This window comes from Neolamprologus multifasciatus, chromosome 15 (assembly GCF_963576455.1).
Source record: "Neolamprologus multifasciatus chromosome 15, fNeoMul1.2, whole genome shotgun sequence".
In the NCBI taxonomy this organism is placed as follows: Eukaryota; Metazoa; Chordata; class Actinopteri; order Cichliformes; family Cichlidae; genus Neolamprologus; species Neolamprologus multifasciatus.
Genome location: NC_140453.1, coordinates 37,020,542 through 37,039,349, shown reverse-complemented (window position 1 = coordinate 37,039,349; position 18,808 = coordinate 37,020,542). Strand labels below are relative to the sequence as shown.

Sequence of the window (18,808 nt, the reverse complement as noted above, 5' to 3'; positions counted from 1 at the left end):
GTGACACAGAGTGTAGAAAGTAATATCTTTCAAATGCAGTCTTAAATGTGCCACAAAGAGTGAGTCTCACTGGGAATTTGTTCCTTTTTATTTCATGTGATAATGCATCGTATATTATTCACATTTAATCAACATGGCAGGACAACACATGAATATGAATAATCTTATATATATGAACAATAATTTGTTCTGGAGAATCTATGAATAGGGATATAAACATCAGACAATGTTATAGAATAAAGGTGATCCCCTCGCTGTAGGGTTTCAGATTTTTCTTTTATTTGTCAACTTGTGAACTTGTGTATTTATAGTATTTTTGATATAAGACACACATTTGTAATGTAGAATGGTATACAATAAAAAATCAAAATGTCACTTGTCAGGGTTTTTTTTTTGTCTTTTCATCTATTTTTTAAATTTTAACAGCTTTCTGTGGTTCTTCTTTAATATATCTCTCCAACACTGCAGCCATGATGTTCCAGTAATGTAACAAAAACAAGGGTTTTTTTGATGTTACATTACTGTTGTTTTACTTTCAGTGACTGAAATCTGCTGAGGCACCTCTGCCTCTAGTTTAAATGCCACATTTTCTCTGTCGCTAGCTCAACCCTCACTGTCTGTGTCAGCTGTAAGCAGCAGCCTTTAGCTTAGCTGCATATGTTCAACACTTAAACCTAACCAGCAAGTCGAGGTAAAAGTAAGGGGAGAGTAAAATCTAAACAAGCAGTATACCAAGTACATTACTGGTTCTGTCATTTTTGAGCCATGAATGAAATGAATTAGCAGCGTCTGTTTGCTTATAAATGTAGAAATTATAAATTTGTGTAGTTTAAATTTGACTCTGTCTGTGGCTAAGAGAGTTTTGGACGCATCAAAATTCATAGAATATTTCATCCTCTACTGTAGCCTATGGCAAGATGGCATTATAATTATGCCCCAGTATATGATCAGCTAGAAATTACATTAATGTTTTGTTGTTACAGTATTTTCCCATCTCTAAGATGACACTTGTTCACCTGGTCCTTAAAAGTAACTTCTTGCAGCAATGCGGATAACTGACTGTCTTGGTATGAAAGCAAAGACAGATGTTTTGTGAAATCAGTGTTGTGTGACTATTGGAACAGAAAAGCATTATGTTCCACTGTGATTTGGCTTCTTATGAATAAGACTACAAATAGCTCTTCAGTCATCTTTTTCCAAGCTTTACCAAGCAGTTGTTGTTGCCTACAGGTTTTTTTTTTAAATCACTTACAAGGAAAAATGTCTTGAGGTACTCCATCCACCAACTCAGCTTGATCAAGGACTCCATCTGCAAAATGCATCTGAAGGTGCCTCACACAGTCTGGCCCCATACCAAGCACCGGCGCTGAACAATCACATATATAGCTTGTTAGACAGATGGTGGTAGTAAGAGCCCAGAGACAGACCCCTGCCTTCCTTAAAGATGGGGATTAGGAGATGAAGAGGCGGCTTTACGGGAATGAGCTTCAGTGGGAGTAGTGCTCACCCAACCCCCTCGATACAGCAGGGAGCCTCTATTTGGGCCCCGTTGTATTCAAATGCCACCAGAGGCATCAACACCCAGACAAATCAATCTAAGCTCGCCATTGTGCCACAGGTAGCCACTGCATTATTGCCCTCAAAAAGAGGTGTCACCATTCACAAATTTTCATCTTTTCAAACTGCTGCAACATCTCACTCTGTATAATCTGTGAATCTCTGAGCTTTGGTAAATGGTAAAATGGCCTGTATTTGTATAGCGCTTTACTAGTCCCTAAGGACCCCAAAGCGCTTTACACATTCAGTCATCCACCCATTCACACATACATTCACACACTGGTGATGGCAGCTACATTGTAGCCACATTGTAGCCACCTGGGGCGCACTGACAGAGGCGAGGCTGCCGGATACTGGCTGCCCTCTGACCACCACCAGTAGGCAACGGGTGAAGTGTCTTGCCCAAGGACACAACGACCGACACTGTCCGAGCCAGGGCTCGAACTGGCAACCTTCCGATTACAAGATGAACTGCCAACTCTTGAGCCACGATCGCAATTGGTATTGACATATCATTAAAATGCTGGTAAAAATCAACATGTATTCAACCCAGCTACGATAGCAGCAGGACAATGTGTCAAGTTACAAAAATCAAGAGGTGCACAACCGGCAGAAGTAGTCAATATGCCAACAGCTTAGTCCTTTGTCCTTTGCCAGGCAGTACGGGACAAAGTGCTAGTGGTAGCAAAGAGTGACGACACCTATTGTTCAGGAGAATACTGCCTAACTGCACCGCAACATGTGCAAAGGGACTAAAGCTACACTGGCACTTTGGGCAATTTCTCTGCCAGGACTAGAAATGATATAGCAAAGACGTATCATTCCTAAGATGCTGTTTTGAGTGTGTCAGGGAGAGTAGAGGAGTATAATCCCCATGTTTATGGTCTTTGTTTTTAACCTCCATAACCAGGCATTCCATCAGTTTGGGCTTAGCAAATATTCTATAGAAGCATGGTGAATAAACAACATTTGCTAGCATTTTATTTCGGTTTTCTACATTTTTTTTTAGAAAACAACACTATAATCACAATCTCGCTGTGTCTTAAATGGTGGAGGTGAGGTCATGTCCTCCCAGTGTCTGGCCTGTACTGTAAGCTGTACTGGCAGCAGATTAGACATACACTATCTGATTTAATCCAGTGTCAGGGGAGGTATACTTCCCCACAGCTCAGCACCAGGAACGTCTGAGCTTCTGTTGCCACTGAGGATGACACTTTCCTTATGCTACCAGTTGTCTCAGAATTACAGAGATGCTGTACTCAGTATCTCTGAGCAGACTATCAGGGGAAGTGGGAAAACAAGACACAGCTGAACTAAATCTCATAATGTGACAAGGGGTAGTGAAACTAAAAGCAAGGTACAAGCATAGTTTTATTGTATTCGTTTATGCTGCAGCTTTGTGCTCCATCTCCATCTCAATTTCCCACTTCTCAGACTTATCTTATGTCATCTCAGCGTACAGTAAAGGGCCTGTTTCATTTCCATTAGGGCTTCTTACTGTTTGTTTGAGCACACAGAGAATAATGCCAGGTTCCTTCAAAAGCTACTGTCACCAATAGAGATGGAGTGTTTTTCTCTTTTGCAGGGGAAACACTCATTGTGATGCTATGCCATGTCCTCATTAACATGCATGACATGCAGGAATTCACTGGAGGACATTTGCATAAATTATAGGAAAGTAAGAGCAAGTGCAGGGTGAGGGCAGAAGGAGAGAGAGCCGGTGTACTATTGTTTGTTTATGAAAGGATATTTGGCAGGTTTCCTAAAGGTGCCATGTGAATTGTCCGTGTGTGTATGATTTGTCACTGCTTGTAATTTTCTGCCCTGTAATGTATGATCTATCCCCCTCTGACGCAAAGCAGGGCTGTTACCCTAAAATGGGCCCAGTCTGTTGCACTGATTAATTTGTTTCTTTGTGTTAAGTTGTACACTTACAATGACTTTCAGCTGCCAGCAGCACCAGTGAGAAGGAAGCTCTCTTCCCTCCCCTACTGTTCTCCCTTTAACAGCTAGTTACCAATAGTAACAGTCTCTCTTTATCTCATTTCTTCTGTGCTAGTTCTATATACCTTCAATATCTATTCCCTCCCTCCTTCCATCCTTTGTTGCTCCTTTTACACATTCCTTCATTAGGTGGCTGTGCCAGTTGTAACAGTGGAGTAATCACATATGGTGCAGGGCACACATAAAGATGTGCTCCTGCAGGCAGCAGCTGCTGATACTAGCTGAAAATAGATTCCTAGTTCACTCAGCACTTTTCCTCCAGCAACTTTGCTGTTAATGCAGCAGGCCGGCCACTCAGCCTCACTTAGGCTGCCACTATCACAGCAGATGTGCAGAGTGTAAAGGTGCAGGACACAAGAGGCAGATTGTTCCAACATAAAACTGGCCTTTTATTTGGCCAAAAGTGAAATCAATCCTGCCACATCCAGAGCAGACAGCAAGCACAAAAGTGGAGGTACACCAGCATTTTAACAATACATCTATACAGCACTTTATTTTACTTTTTGAGGTTTGAGTAGAGTTCATGGTATGTTTTTGTTGCCTTGAAGTTTTTACAAGTGTAATTATCTCACTGCAACGGCAGATAAGTTCTTATCCTACAGAATTGTGACTTTACTGATTTATTATCTTAAAGTAGCCTTATAATGCAGAAATTAACATACTGTCATCAAGATGATTTAAGATGCAACAAGAACGTTAGCAGTGTAAAAGACACACAGTCTGTCATTATTGGAGTTCATTATTGGATAAATACAGAAGTATGTTGTTTATTAGTTGTGCTGTGCTTATTAGCAGATAGTCTAGTCAAAGCCCCTCCCTCCACCCCAATCTGTCACAGTTGAACACACTCACACTTACTCTAGCAGAGGCACACTCACCATCACAGATACAGCATCAGCAGTTTGCTTTTAACAATGACTGATGTCAGTGATTGTGCTCAGAAGTCCGTTGAGCAGGAACCCACTTTAAGGCGCATTGCAGCAGAGGCATCTGGAGACTTGATACACAGGGATAGCTTCCAGACGCAGTTGCATTGTACTCTGCAGGTACAGGATATATTCTTAAACTAAGGGCATATCATGACTAATGTGTTCTTGTTTCTTAAAATTATTAAAACAATTACTACAGCTACACCAACTGTTTACATTAATCCAGTGTTGAGGACCCTTGAAAGTTCTGTGACAACTCTGGGATTGTGCTGAAGTTTTGATAAGCAGACACCTTTTTTTTTTTTGAAAAGGATAAACCATCATTCATTACCTGTCTTAGAAGTCACCAGATAAACTAAAATATTATATAATAGATCTTTTGTATATGTATCTTTCTTTTGATTGTACTGTTCTCAGTACAGGCTTCCTCAGGTGGATGGAAAATACTCCAGGTGCTGCTTTAATGTGTTACAATACTGACTTTGTGACAGCTGGTCATGTATCTTTAAGAGCTGCAGAGCCGCCAAGTTAAATGATTTGTCCTAATTTTAACCATTGGGGCAGTGTTTTTTTTTCTGCAGAAAACTGTGATAATGTGCACATTAAAAAAAAAACAAACTTAAAAATAAATTATTGGTGTAACCTAAGTAATGGGTATTCATATTCTAAACACTTATATCTATCGATCATAAACAAGACTATTTGTAATCATGTCACAGCAACAGAGAAACTCAGTTAAACTAATCATGCAAGTCAAACTTGCATAAATTCTATTCATATAATATTGACATTAACATTGGAACTCTATATAATAGTGTCACACAGGCTGAGTCAGAAACCCAACTGGGATATATTTCTAGTCGTGAAAAGGCAGCTGAAAATTCTGGAGAAGAATGTTGAGCTTTACAGTGTGAAGTCATTTAGTCGTAAGAGAGACTTGTTTTTAGTCATCAATTGCAAACCAGTAACAAGCAGTGCAGAATCTGGCTGCTCCAGTCTGCATGCTAAAGTATACTTGGGCAAGGTACTGAACCCCGAGTTGCTCCCCAATGGTTTTATTTAGAGTATAAATGTAGATAGAAAGCAAATAGGTATAGAAAAAAGCACTTGTATAAATTGGTATGAATGGATTAATTAGGCATGTGGTCTGATTAATGTGGTCTCAAGTAGAGTAGAGACGTATAAGAACCCATACATTTACCATAAACACAATGCAAAAATGACAAATGGCACCAAAATACAACAGGAAGCAAGAAGCAATAATGAAACAGGAGAACTCAGACACAAAACTAATCTTAGCATAGAGGAATGACGTAGAAGGAAAAGTCAGGAACACTGTGTAAATAAAATAAACACACTGAAACTAAATAAACAAAATTGAAAACACGGAGGGAATACACCAACTTGACCATCTAAGCAATAAGCACAGAAAATAATCAAACATACAAAACTAAGTCCAGCAAAACATTTGATTTTTTTATTTAGTATGGTTTCTATATTTTCTACAGGTTTGATTACATTTGATTACAATAATACAGAAATACATACTTGTGCTGTAATTCATGAGGTAGACTTGCCTTTTTCACTTTAGCATATAGACTGCTAAAGTGTCCTTAGTTAAGAACCTGAAACCTAAAATAGTTACTGATTTATCACTGATGTGTGCCAAAAAATCACAAATTTTAATTTAAACTATGTGGATGTGAGCAGTGGAAAATTCTAGAAAACTCTAGGAATTTCTTAAATTGTAAATATGTTGGTCTGTAGTATAACAAGACATAATCCAAAGCAAGAGTAAGAGAGTCTCTCTGACATTTGTTCTGCTAGCTCGTACTTGTTGGACTGATAAAAACCCCGACACATGGCAGTTTGTATCTTCTTCATTCCATACAACAAGTGAGCTCAAGATATATGTACATGTACATACTACAGTGCTCCTACTTGGACTACTTTCTGCAGAGTAGCTAACTGAGTAATGGACATAATGAACAACTAAAGTGAAATATTTTTGTTTTATGTGTCTTTTTTCTTTTAGTCTGAAATACACTCAGTTGAGTGGCATTATTTGCTGGTATATTTATATTATATTTATTGTATTATATTATCTATCTATCTAGTTTACATTACAAGTACATGTCAATTTGATATTCTTACAGTTGTTTGAACTACTTTTTATGAACAGCTTTAGTTGCTTTAGGTTCTTGGGTGATGTAAAGTGGATCCATTGAAACACTGAAGCTTACTGTCCCACAGCCTGATAAAAGAGACAGGGAAATCACCTCGGTTTGTCGCACATCAAAATGAAATGAATGTGACTGATTAGGAGGGTTAGGTGTTGCTGTATTGTTGTTGCCAGGAGTATGAAAGAGGTAAGTAGAATTAAGTAGAACACAGCATTAATATACCACATTTAGTGCACTTTGTGGTTTTGGTAAAGTGCGACTCAACAACGTATATTTATACTGTTTTTTTTTTTTTTTTAAAGAATCATAGAAAATTTGATTCTTTCAGCTGATTTTAAATCCAAATTCTGAACATGACGGGCTCCTGACAGTTTTAGTTTTTATTTTCTTCTTCATTCATTTGCAGACTATGTGCTGTTTTAGGGTTTGAGAGTAAAGACTAAATATAAAGTTCCAAATTAGTACAAATTTGATGTGAGGTCAGCAAGTACAGTAGTCATTTTTTTGGATCATAGCGAGCAATAAAATTATTATAAATTTGTTCGCCGCCAACAGAATAAAAAAAGAAAAGAAGGAATAAAAATCCATGGGGATCTACCCTTGTAAGAAGTGAATCACATTTGTAGTGCAGAAAACCCAGGGTGAAGTTACCTGGATAAGCCAAAATCCGGAGGGTTGGTGGTTCAAACCTTGGCTGCTCCACTCTGCTAATAAATATCCTTAGATGCTGGATACTGACTCCAATTTGCTCTCTGATGCTTCCATTGGAGTGTGAATGTGTGTGAATATTAGAAAGCATTTAAGCTAAAAAAACAAAACAGGTGTGTGTTAAAGGCGTGAATGAGGCGTCTTGTATAAAGCCCTTTGAATGCTAGGAAGAGTAGAAAAGTGCCATATAAAAACCAGTCCAGTGTGAAGTGTTAAGGCACTGGTAGTCAAAGCAGTTTCCCCAACAATCCTTATAAAAAACAGATTGTTGCTGCTGCTCTCTGGGGTGTCTGACAGTGACTGCAGAACCTTTGGAAGCTACTGCTATTCTAGCACACCGAATACCATGGGTAATTCAGCTTCTTGCTTCCCCAGCAAAGACAGCTAAACAACTAAACACTGGGCTTATTAAACCCATATTGTGTTACTCATGCTTTTCATCTACAAGCATCTGCTAAATCCTTTAAGAAAGACTTTACATTAATGGACACTCAAAAGTAGCTTCTATCTCATTCCCTTCACTGTGTTTGTCACCAGTGAAGTAACCTAACCTGTATGTACCTAACCTAACCTGGGATAAACCTGCAGGAATTGGTTGGTAGAGCCAGAGTAAAGAGCTGAACACAACCTAGTGTGAATCTAATGCTGATCTCCATAAAGTATACAAACATGGAATGGAAAGCTTCCCTCTATTAGCTAATGCCACATAGTGACAATGGGAATAGGCGGAAATCATACAAAATGTGAAAGGAAAAGTGCTTCTTATGTATTATTATCCAAAAAGTATTAATTTATTATCAATATTGAAACTCTTGCTATAATCTACTGTTCAGTTTGTGAAGATCATTGCTAATTATTTTAAGAATTACTATCATATAGCTTTGTTATATCTCTCTTTGTTTTATAGTTCTCATGTCAAGGGTAAAAATAGGCAACTAAACATAAACCACTGCATGTGTTTATACATCTTCCTGCAAATAAGAATTTTGCAAATACAGCAGTAGCAAGACTGTAGGCAAAGCCAACTCTATATGACTGTGGAGCAGACGTGTTGATGCTGGAATGTCCCACAGATTGGTATTATGAACACAAAGATGGACACAACGTACCTACGTCCAGTATAGCACCAGATCTTCTTTTACTGCTGTATAGAATGCTCAGTGCTGGCCCAATAAAAAGATTAACCAGTACTTTGCAGTGTTTTTGTATGTCATTGGAGCTGTCAGTTTGTCTCACCACACTCCAAGTGCTCTGAACAATAGCTGCGCTGATAGTAATGCTGGCAATTTCCCTGTTTTTTGCAGGTCACTGCCAGAGGATTCGCCCCATTGTTGCAGTTTGCCTACACTGCTAAGCTGTTACTCAGCAGAGAAAACATTCAGGAGGTCATCCGCTGTGCTGAATTCCTGCGCATGCACAACCTCGAGGACTCATGCTTTCGCTTCCTGGAAGCTCAGCTGCGCAGCGAGGAGGACGGATTGCTGCTTTGCCACAAGGTGGCAGGAGAAGCAAATAACTTGGAGGATGAGAACATGCAATCAGAAGCAGAAAGGCCCACCTCCCCCATGGCCCGACATTGTGCAGATGCCCTTACTTCGTGTCGAGACCCCGACAATGATCGGCTAACGATGGCTATGCCTGGTAACTTCACAGATAGCCGGCCAGATTTTGATCGCCATGGAGCATCGGATCTGCCGCGTTGCCCCAAGTACCGGAAATACCAGTGGGCTTGCAACAAGCACAATAATGACTCCTCCTCACATACCAGTACCTCAGGTTTTCCAAGCACATTAAAGGAGACCACCATTAGTGGGGCAGTGGCAAATCAGGGCACACTGCCTTTGGCACAGATCAAAGTGGAACCACAGGCAGAGGAAGAGGCCATTCCTTTGTGCCTGTCAGGGGATGAGCAGGACGCCAGGGATACGGATGTCATAACAGCCATGGAGATGGATAACCCTATATCTGTAGAAAGAACCAAGAGACCCAAGTCCCCTTCCTGCCTGCGAGCCTTCTTCAAGAAAGGAGTTGACATCTCCAGTCTGCCCAACACGTCACAGCAGCTATTCGCCAACAGACTTATCTGCCCCCAGGACAAAGGAAACTCTCAGGGAGATCATAAAAAAGACTTAGGCCCTTTCACTGGGGAGGTGGCTCTATCTGTTGCATCCCCAAAAGAGGTGGATGGTTTTCCTGCTAGTTTGTCCCACAAATCAACTTCCTGCGATGGGGTTTGCAAACAGGAAGTTGAAATCGACCGCCGCAGTGTCATATTTTCCTCAGGGGCCTGCAATCGCCTGGGAAACCCAGCGCATTCCTACCCTGTTGGGAACTCTTTGGAGATTGAGCTCTCTGAGCACATGACAAAGGGGCTGTGGGCTGGAGCTAGCCATTCCCTACCCACCTCCCAGTCCTATTGTCCCAGCACCACTTCTTCTGAGCCCCAAGTCCTGTGCCGCCCTAGGCCCAACACCAGCTGCCCAGTGCCAATCAAAGTATGCCCGCGCTCACCGCCTTGTGAGACTCGCACCAGAACTTCCAGCTCCTGCTCCTCATACTCCTACGCAGAGGATGGCAGCGGAGGGTCTCCCTGCAGCCTGCCCCAGTTTGAGTTCTCTTCTTCACCATGCTCTAATGTGGCTCGCTGTCTCAATGTGGACCAGCAGGAGCAAAGTGTAGGAGGGGAGGTTGTTTTTAACCAGGTGAGGCCCAAGATCAAATGTGAGCAGTCCTATGGCACCAACTCTAGTGACGAGTCGGGCTCCTTTTCAGAGGGAGACAGCGAGTCCTGCCACGTGCAGGAGCAAGGATCAGAGGTGAGTATAAAACATTGTTTTTCACATCAAACACAGAGTGTAGCTATTATACTCAAGACCACCAACACTAATTATATTGCATTTACCTGCTCTCCATTAGCGGTCATTAAATCATTGTGTAGTAAAAGGAATGTTCCAAGCAAGATTTACAGCAGCACAAACTGTCACAGTACTGGGTCTGTGACCCAGTGTTTTGTGTGTTTTTGTTGTATTCTTTGATTATTGTTATTCACGGATTTTGGTTCTGCTTGTGTTATATTTCTCTTCCTTTGCCTTTCTCGTGTTCCTCGTCTTGTCAGTCAGTCATGTCTCTGTCTCAGTGTCTAGTCTGCATCTTTGTCCTTGTCTTGTGTTTTCTATTTTACTTTGAAATTCTGTGCCCTATGTCAGTGTATCTAGTTTTGCTTCCCCTTGTCTCGTTATGTTTGATTAGTCTCAGCTGTGTTTCCCTTCTGTTTCCCATTCCCTCTTTACTCCCTTGTATATTTAAGCCCTGTGTTTTCCCTTGCCTTTTGTTGCATTGTACCTTCACCATGCTGTGTTTTCCTCCTTGCTTCTGGTTCTCTGTTTCCCAGTTTTCTAGTTTGAGCTTCTTGTTTTGAGTTCCTAGTTTAGTTTTCTTGTATTTTATGTTCGAACGTTCTCCAGCAATAAAGCTGCCACCTTTAGTTAATCATTCGGTCTCTGACCTAGACATGTTTTGATATTATAGATGCATTTTGTGCATTTTTAGAGATGTGTGTCATGCGTCTAACATTTAGAGCTGTCATTGGAGTGACATCTTTTATAAGTCATTTTTGGACGTCCAATTTTGGTCCACCGAAGGGGTTGTTTTGTAACACCAGGCAAGGTCTTTTTTTCATTCAACATCTCTTGAAGGTCTAGTGTTGTCGTCTGTACGACCTCTGTGTACGGGCTAAAGTGTGGTTGTGGACGTCTTTTCAAAGTCAAACAGACTCATTCTAGACGTCATTTTTGTACTGCTTCTATAGGCTCTGTAGTCCCGTGTTTCCAGAAGGTGGAGGGCATGTTTTCTGTAAAGAAACAGTTAAGTGTAAAGGTGTGATCAGCGGACATCTCCAAGATATGGCAGGCTTCTGAGCTAAAAACAAAAGTGAGCAGTTCCACAGTGGGTTTCAAATAGAAATCTCCTCAGCTTCTCACAGGCAGCTTGAAAAATGTGTGTATTAACAAAGACTGTTGAGCAGATAGTCCAGTTCATACTGGACTATTAATTAAAATAAACCAGTTAAAGACAAACAGGAAAATGTAAAATAACAACAACAAAGAAACATGGGTACTGAATAATTTAGCAGGCTAACACATAATAAATTGTGTTTGTTTATAAATAATCCATATTCATATGTATCATGTTGATAACAACATTGTTAATATTTGTGAATTAAAAAATATTATATTTACTAATCATGTAAATTCCCTGCATCTATCATGGATGTCCAGATGACATCCAAAAAAATGGCCTGGTCTAAAGTTCAAATGGTTAACATCATACTGACGTCAAAGTTGGACGTCATGGTTGGACGTCCAAATTGTGGACCTGGTTTGGATGTTGTACAGATGTCCAGAATTGGTCATAGTCCAACAGAACCAATATATAGACAAGTCCGCACATCTAGCCGACGTCCAATGTCTAGTGAGTAACCACCAGTGGTGCTAATACTGAGGCAGATGTGAGGGAGTCCATATTCAAAACTAAAGATATTTTGTTTTGCATCTGCTATTAACAAGCACAAGAGCTTCTAAAAGTGCCTGAAAAGCCTTCAGTTGATCCAAAATTCTAGAGTGAGGGTACTGACAGGGACTTGAAAGAGAGAGCTTATTTCTCCCATACTCTCTGCATTTGCTCCCTGTTTAATCCAGATTAAACTTAAAAGTGCTTGCTCTCAGGGAGGTCTTCCCATTGTTGGGGATTTCTCTGTATTAATGTCTTTACCTATAAGGGGCCTTGAGCCAGTTGCTATTGTGCATCCCCAAAGGCTATAACTGAATTGTTATTTTGTTATAGTTTCATTTACGTAAGGACAAAATCATTTTTTATAGATCTGTCTGATCTATAATTTTACCCACTTATATGATATGGTACTGATATGATAACGATAGGGGACAGTAAAGGTTTAGTGAGAGACCATCACCTGGTCCCCTTTGGCCACACTTCTACCAAGCTTTGCATATTGCAAAGTAATTTCAACCACTACTTTACAATGTCCTGTGTCAGTAAATTTTTAATTGTCTGGGGTTGCAGTAAGTTGGAAGTGAGTAGGTGTGACATTCATGATGGAGCCGTAACACAGCTCAACAGTGCTGACAAGCATAACAGCAAATCCTCTAATCACCCCGCCCCATCCCTTCACATCCTCCTCCCTGAGTCTACCAGACTCCTAAATGTAGACAACTGTTGTTTACCAAGTAAAGATCATTGATAGACTCTTTAATTCTCAGAAAAAGTCCAGTCTTGGTGTAACATGGAGGAGATTTCCCATCTGAGAGAAAGATAATAAAATCAGTTCTCAGAGAAAAACTTTATGGCCTAAAAATGCTGTTTTTTACAAGCAAAATTTCCATCTTCGCTTTGAATATTAGATCCACTGTGTGGTCAGGGCCTTTTCCATGTTCTCCTCGTGTTAGCATGGCTCTGGGTACAGTCCAAAGCCATGCATTTTACGAGTTAGGTTAATTGGTAATACCAAATTGCTGTTAGGTGTTAATTTGAGTGCAAATGATTGTCTCTCTGTGTTAAGTGAAAACAATGCATTTTCAAAGTGTCTCTTTCTAAATTTTTTGTTGTATTGTGTTGTATTTATTTATTTTTTACCTTTGATTAGTAGCTGTTAATAGCACTAAATTGTATATATCTCAAATAAGCTGTGACACACTCCCCAGACAGCTGGATTGTACAGTCTTTTCGCTCCAGTGTTTGAACTTATGACCTTTTGGCTCCAGGAGGCTCCAAAAGAGCACATGTCTTATGATATGACATTCACTGATATTTGCTTGAAGTGTAGGCAGAATTGGTTTTGTTGAACTTGAGAGCAAAAAGAGAGAGAGAGAGATAGTGGAGTGTTGCCATGGTGATTCATTTCACAGAGCGAGATAGTGCGTTGCAAGGTTTGGAGCTACATGACAGGATTGTGCTTTACTGTGGAAAGAATTTTGTTCTGCTGCACAAACAGAGCTGCGAGATAAAGCAGCTTGGCAGTTATGAGTAGTTATCACATTCACTGCACGATGCATACCAGCCTCTACCATCAGATTTATGGGCCTTTGAAGGGCCTGCTAAATATGCCACTGTAACATGGGATTAATTTATAGCACTGAGCTATAAAACCTAAAAATTACATTTCAATTCCAATTGGTAAATTGGAACATACAGCATACGGCGTTGTTTAAGTAGCACTACACAACTAGCCACACACCAGTGGCGCTCTGTCACCATCAGAGTAACCAAAGCAAGCAGTTATTATCTAGTGAAATAAAAAAAAAAATCAACATCAATTAAAAATTGCAAAAGTATAAGATGCATGTCTCTGAAAAATATCTTGGTTGACCAAATATACAAAGTTTAACCAGCAGTTTCGCTACTACACTGCCATCTTTTTTCATTAATAATGTGTCCAGTGTAATAACCACATCACACAGGGCACAATCCATTTATTTCAACTGTGATGTTTGAAATAAATGATCAAGATAATTTTTTAATGTATTTTTAAATCAAGATGTAGGCTTGTGTTTCTAAGCTGATGTCCACATATAACAGCCGCTATATCGTTTAAGAGATATAATACATTTCCGTAGACTAAACAGAATACAAACTGTTTAAAGTGAGCTCGATCTTAAACATCTATGACAAAATTGTCCCAGCTGCCACAGGGCGAGAGGCAGGGTACACCCCTGACAGTGTTGCCAGCCTCTCACAGGACAACTCACTTTTCCAGGATCTGGAGAAAAGCCATACAAACACAGGGAGAACATAGCCAGATTCGTAGCATATTTAATAAATGAAATTGTGTCACTGATTGTTGCATTTATTGGCAGCAATCGCATTAGTGGTGTTGATTTGAGCTCTTTTGCAGTATGCGTGCCAGAACCACGCGACTAGTCACTAGTTGAGTTAATAAAGAGACCTGAGAATTTCGATCACTCAAATCTATAGCTAATGCTGTGTTGGTTGCCACAGTCCTACTTGCTTATGACAGTGCAGGCAAATCTCCACTAGCAGCACTATCTAAGCTGAGCATGTATCATGCATCTGGCGCAAGCAGCATTAGTACCCCAGTTTGTCTCCTTGTAGCTGTCAGACCTCCAGCTCTGGCTGTGGTGTGGGCGTAAAGCTCATTCTCGCGTATAGTCTGGCCACAGCAGTGCAAATATTGATCTCAGAGCTAGTGGGAGGAATAAGGAAGTAGTCCTGATACATCAGCACATTGATGTTTTTTTCTGTCAGGCAACACATGAAATAGGACAGGAAATGCACAGACCTTAATATCAGTTCCGCTCCTCTTGCAAAATGCCAAAGAAACTTTACTCTAGTCTAGATATGATGTGGCTGTGGTCTAAATAAAGATTTGCCATTCATAATGTTAGCTTTGGAGCTGTTTTTTAGGCGCATGCAATAGTGATACCAGTACATGAATAAGATGCCACATTAAATTTTTGTAACTGGTGCCTTTGTTACCTTACCATCTCCAGGCAATTGTAGGCAGTACATTAGCATCAACTGGAAATAAAGTACTCTTTGGAATTATAGTTTAATGTTGTAATGGAATCAGAAATATGGTGGTAAGAACATCTACGTAGGCAAAAATGGAAGAGCCTTGTTTCAACTAGGAGGATGTTTGTTTATTGCTTTCCAGTCCATGCTTCATAGGGGCAATACATCTAAAAACACAGGGCTGTCTGGGACACAGAAATGACTCCAGTGACTCTCGTCTTTGAGGCTTTGCATAAGTCCTGGAAGCACAGAGACATTTAGCATCCAATGGTAATCTGCAGAATTCTTGCAATGTTGACTTTTTAGCCACTGGCAAACCAGTGTTGTGATGTTTTGTACCCACATTCCCAGTAATAGTTTGTTTTTGGATTTTCTGTGATGAAGTTTAACACACTTTTCTTATTTGCCAACCCATTTCTTTATATCTGTTTCCTCTGCAACTCATTATTTTGACAGTTAAATGTCTGATATTTTTTTTAATTTGCAGTGGCACTGCAGAGTGCTCAGAGTGGGGCAGAACAGTTACCAGTGAATGTCTCAACATTATCATGATCTTCATTAAATGCTGACTAATGGCATGCATGGGAAATTGTACTCTACAATCTAATTTATAAGCATGTGAGATGGGATTAATTAAATGCATGCAGAATTATAAACTGCACATTCCAGTATAAAATCCAATTTTAATTTGGATTACATGAGAGGCAAATATTACACAGACTTATGCCAGAGGTGTCAACTAGAGACAATTTTAGGAAATTGTTTTAGCTTTTAAAGAAACTTCCAGAGGAAATAGATTTGTGTGCGAGTAAAGTGAGGGTTGTGGTGGATTCTGCAGGTGGAACGCAGACCACAGTGAACTTTCCCACTGTGGATCATCCATCGAGGTGTCCCACTCAAGCTTGGCTAGCAGGTCTCCTCATGGTACCTGCGTGTTGCTGAAACTAAAGAAATCAAATCAACTTTATCCTATACCTTATGCATTTTTTTTAACTTCCTACACACACACACACACACACACACACACACGTTGGGGACATTTTTTTGTTGTATAGTATCTTGCCCATTCACATTTTGACCTGCAAAGTGTAACTGAACAAAGCAGGGACCAAACCACTGAGCTCTCGATAAAATCTGACAAATTGCCCTTCCTCCTGAGCCCCAGTCGTGCCCATGTATTTAATACAGATATTATTATTTCAGTCCAGATCACTACAGCCAAAGAGATTTCTGGAAAAATAAACAACTCACACCAATGAAGGATTCTAATTTTACCTACTGATTGCATTTTAGCGTGTGTAATGTTTCACGTTCACCTGTTAAAAGGGATTTTTTTCTTCAATTGCTTCATCATAGGAGGTCATCTGAATGTTGGGAATTTCCCACTGATATTGTTTGGTCTTTACCCGAAAATATAAAGAACCTCGAGGTGGCAGTTGTAATTTGGCACTATATGAATGAAATTGCATCGAATTGAATCAAATAGCTTAATTGGCAACATCTGTAGTTAGTGGAGACAAAAGGAAATGCAGTTTAATATTACAGGCCAGACAGTAATTGTCTTCTTCTATCATTCTGTCATTGGCACAGAGCTGGTTAACTGTCTAAGATGTTGGAGGTGTTTATTCAAATGAAGAGCTTCAACATTGCAACATTAAAAAAATAAATTACCACATCCTGCTTTACACTGAAGGCACTGGCATGAGGCTGATACTGATCTGCAGCAAATGGAAAAAACAAAACAAAAAAACAACAGCAATTGTGTGGCAGTATTGTTAGGCTAACATAAGTACCCACCTGCTCATTGTTATTTTATTAATTTTTTTTATCTGCCTCATTTCACATCATTAAAAAAACATTGAGTCGTGTTCATCTTGCTGTTTTCATGTTCTGGATTGTTCATATCCAGAGAAGCAGACAGAGAGGGTGATGTTGCACTGAAGACAACAGTATAAGCAGTCAGACAAATTTTAGTGCATGGTGAGCAGACGCTCCAAATTTGTGAGAGAACTTGTCTCTTCTCTAGTCGAAAGCATCACATAAGTAATATTTGTATCCTGAATTTGAGACTGGAACATCAATTATTATTGTTTAACAGCACACGTCGCCCATGCCTGGCACCGCACCGCTGCTGATAACAGATGAGCCCTACTTTTCACTCTGTACCCCATTTCCAGCATAATGACCCAGAGAAGTAGACTAAGGGTGGGGAGGAGAGCTGCAAAGAAATGTAAATCCAGAGCAATTGGCTGTGAATTTATGACCATGGCTGAAGCGTACTCAGTCATCCCGGCTGTGCTGCTGAACTCGTTAGTGCGGTGGAGTGGTTATATTTATCCATCCCCTGTGTACTAGTGAGTAGTCGAGAAAGAAAGTATTACAAGGTCATGGCTTGGTTGTTCTTCTTCGCCTGTTTTGGCCAAAGATCCTAGAGTAATCAGCACACGGTCCAAAGACATGAATGTCGGGTTAATTATTGATTCTACATACAAAGAACATAGAAAAATTAACTAAATCGTTAAATTAGGCTTGTAGTTTAAATAGCTTGTGTGCCACATATAAATATCAGTCCGTTCCACATTATGGTACATAATCCTTCTAATCACAGACGAGGAGTCATCTTGCCCTTGGCTTTGTGTGAACCTGGCTGCTCCTGATGTTTCATAGGTCTGCCTGTTTTTTCTTTGAGGCTGGAGTTGTCGTGCCCTGGAGGAGCACACAGAGCTGAGTGTGGCCTTGAAAGCTTGCGTTATTATTTATTCATGTGTCTGCATGCAGATGTCGAGTCGAGATGAGGGTCCCAGGCAGCTCAGAGGGCTGTACCTCTAATGAGGAAACTCAAACCTTTTTCCTCTCCTAGAGACAGACTGAGATCTAAATTTGCTCTTCAGTGAGAAGTCATTTTGATTCTGTCATGGGTAGGCACAGTGCTGTATCCCCCTGAGTGCAGCACTTGCACCAGGTGATGCCTCAGCCACCGCTGTACACAATCTGGTGGAGAAACAGAGGTGAGCTGCCTCCGCCGTACCTCTGTCTGTAGTCATCTAAGTGTCCAAAGGTCTCAAGGGAGCATCTGCCGAGCTCCATCGGCCAAGTATAGTAGAAGCATGGAGCTGCATCTCTCTCTAGTCTCTTCCTCCTTTGTTTGACTTTGTTCTTCCTGTGCTCCACTGAGGAAGCCACAGAGAGAGAAAGGGAGAGGAGAAAGGGAGAGCTGCAACTCCTCTCATCCCTGCCAAGCTCTCTGGCTGTCTTCCTCTGGCTCTTTGTTATGCCTCTTCTCTTTCCCTCACTGCCTAAAGCTACAGCTCTCTGGTGCAGACAGATACCACTGGGGTGGATCTGCCTGTGATATGCTTATTGTAAGGTCTGCCATCACCTAAGAGAGAGAGGCTGCCTTATTGTTGCTCTCCAGACTGAGAGAAAGAGAATAAACAGATACAAGCTTGATTTCTTGTCATATCAGGGACCAAGCTTCTGGTGGCTTTCTGGATTTGATTCTCCTGGCCTATTTAAAGATCTATTTAGCACATTAATTCTTTTGTTCAGCAGCATAAGAGGACGGCTGCTAAGTAGTGCAGATACTCATGCACCCACAGTTCACCTGATACTGATTTAGATCAGGTTGACAAGTCACTGCCCCTCTCAATCTGTCAAACTGGCACACTTCCAGGTACTAGGGGACAGATGGAGGGGGACTCTTTTCTTGGATCACCTTTGCCCCATCTGCTGAGGATGTGCTGTGTGTTAAATATGAGGCACAGAGAGCTGAAATCTCACCAAGTCGCTTATTCTCAGGCGTGTGGAGTGGGGCTTTTTTGCCATCTTGTGGTCAGATTTAGAAACTGGCCGACAGCAAGCAAACCCAGAGAGAGAATCGTT

General features: G+C 40.6%; 1 protein-coding gene across 4 annotated transcripts in view; it reads left to right on the top strand.

Annotated features, from left to right (window-relative positions):
* The window catches only part of bach2b (BACH transcriptional regulator 2b), a 94,876-nt gene that overhangs the window by 60,184 nt on the left and 15,884 nt on the right, over window positions 1-18,808 (top strand). For all 4 annotated transcript variants that reach the window (XM_085134105.1, XM_085134104.1, XM_085134107.1 and 1 more), the window contains one exon: window positions 8,686-10,197. In XM_085134105.1, coding sequence (XP_084990231.1) covers window positions 8,686-10,197 — 1,512 coding nt within the window. The remainder of the gene's footprint in view (window positions 1-8,685; window positions 10,198-18,808) is intronic.